This window comes from Musca vetustissima, unplaced genomic scaffold (genome assembly GCF_032173495.1).
Source record: "Musca vetustissima isolate MV318-11 ecotype Yass unplaced genomic scaffold, APGP_CSIRO_Mvet_v1 utg559798, whole genome shotgun sequence".
In the NCBI taxonomy this organism is placed as follows: domain Eukaryota; kingdom Metazoa; phylum Arthropoda; class Insecta; order Diptera; family Muscidae; genus Musca; species Musca vetustissima.
In genome coordinates, this window is record NW_026874222.1 from 5,441 (window position 1) to 7,691 (window position 2,251).

Below are 2,251 nucleotides of genomic sequence, written 5' to 3' on the forward strand. Positions count from 1 at the left end.
CAATATGCCGGCTGGTAAATAAAAAACAAATTTTGGGTGGACAACACATACATATACAATGCAGCAAAGTGTGTAAATCAGTGCTGCTCTTAACTAAATTAAGAGTAAGTGTGGGTGAGCGTAACTGAGAATTCATCATTAAAACCGGCTGACGAAAAGAGAAAAAAGAGAATGTGTGTCTAACCATTGACCCTCAGTTAGGGTAGCGTATATGGCTGAGCATAGCTGGATTGAATGTTTATTGTTTGTTTACGAACAAATATATATATATATATATATATATACATGGGAGTTATATTACATTATAATGCATGAAAAATTTTAACATTCATCAGAAAATACATAAACAATTGTTATAAAACTCCAGCGAAAATTAATTGTACTTTATTGTAAACATTTCGATATTGTACATTTGCAGTTTGCCCGAAAAATTGGAGACAAAAATAAATCATGCATTTACAGTGGATTGTCAATTTATTGTCGGTGAAAATCTGGGAAAGCCAAAAACTATATTCGGTCATAAGTTAATGTTCGCCTTGAACTCGGAAGTATTTGAATCAATGTTTTCTGATAATTTCATGGAAGCGAAATGTACCAGAATCCCATTGCCAGACGATGATCCAAATGCATTTCGCAACTTACGCATAATCTTGTATAATCTACGTGATGCCTCTCAAGAAATTGAGGAATTAAATGTTAGCGAAACGATCAGTTTGTATAAACTTTGTGATAAATATATGTTCACAACTATAGCAAAGTTATGCAGGGATCATTTGAAAAACTTAATTAACGATTCTAACCATGATGATGTGCTAAAAATGCTCGCTGCTACTGTGGAATTTTCTAATTTGAAGCTATTAGATCCTATTTATATTGTAAGTACATTCGAGATAACATTATTTTGATAATATAATTTTGTAAACACCGTTTATCATTTGCAGAAATTAGGAACAAGTAATTTTATATCGCTACCTAAAGTTTATGAATTGGATTATGTTTCGTTCATGAAATTTATCAAATTCGAGGAAAGCAATTACGTTGACCACATGCCAATATTTAATGCAATAGAAAAATATATATTGGATAATAATTTAATACCGCAGCAGTTACGTGCAACGGACAATTCATCAAACAAAATTGGGAGTACCACCACTACTACATTTGGGCAAGAGAATGTTGTTCTGCTTAGCGATGAGAGATCAAGGGAATTAATTGAAAAGTTGTTGTCGTATGTGGATTTTGCTAAAATTACAATTAAAGATTTCCTTTCCGGGCCTGGTATTTCAAAGATACTTACCTGGAAACAAAAATATACGCTTTTATCACAATTAAATGCAAATCCTAAACCATTAAGCATCAAATTATATCAAAACTGAACAGAAATAAAAACAAATATTTCTTAAATTAAGGTGTTTCCTTGATGTTATGACGAACAAAATGTTCCCCTACTTGCTCAAAAAAGAAAGGAACAATTTGACTGGTGCTGCAATCTGATGGCTTCCCAAATGAAGGATATTGTTCCTGATGATCAGACTGAGAATTGCCGCAAGTTACCTTCCCCAATCTAAATCAGGACATATATTATTTTTAAATTAAATTTGCATTTATTGTTTTTTTTTTTAATTATATAAAGTTTGCGAAAAAAGTAAACTGAAACAGTTCCAGTTGTTTTAGTTTGGCCATCGGTCTATAAATTTTAGTTGATTTGTCCTTCAGATCAAACTGAAGATCGATTGTGTATTTTTTATTTGACATTTTATAATTTTTTATTTATAGTTACGATTTCAAAATAGCGAGGTTCCTATCAAAGACATAGAAACCGTAAAGACTCGACAAAATGCATTTTGACAAAATAGTTTATGAAAAAATATCCAGGGGAATCAGACCTAACAGAGGCATGTTAAGAATAAAACTGCCAATACGCCATAATGTGTGTATAAAATGTAAATAAAATCAGAGGTATGCACACAAAATATATATTTACATTTTATAAGCTTGAGATATAGCACTAAAAAGTTTAATATTGTACTCTCTGTTGTTATGATATCGTAACAACAGAGGAAAAGCCATCTGTTGGAAATTTTTTACTTATCAATTGTCGTATCTTTATATTTTTATTTATTAATATATATTTTGGGTCGTAATTATAGAATTGCCGCAAAAACAGCTGTTTCACAATATCAGAAATATTTCGCTTTGGTTGAATTTTGTTGAAGCAAATTTAAGATTATCTCACTCATCACCCGCTAGA

At 31.0% G+C, this 2,251-nt stretch overlaps 1 protein-coding gene across 1 annotated transcript; it reads left to right on the forward strand.

Annotated features, from left to right (window-relative positions):
• Positions 1-418: 418 nt before the first annotated feature.
• Positions 419-1,228, forward strand: LOC133331710 (uncharacterized; the record flags this gene model as incomplete). The annotated part of the gene is made up of 2 exons (XM_061540090.1): positions 419-875; positions 942-1,228. Coding segments are annotated over 2 exons (744 nt in total), but the record flags the coding sequence as incomplete, so codon positions are not given.
• Positions 1,229-2,251: the final 1,023 nt, after the last annotated feature.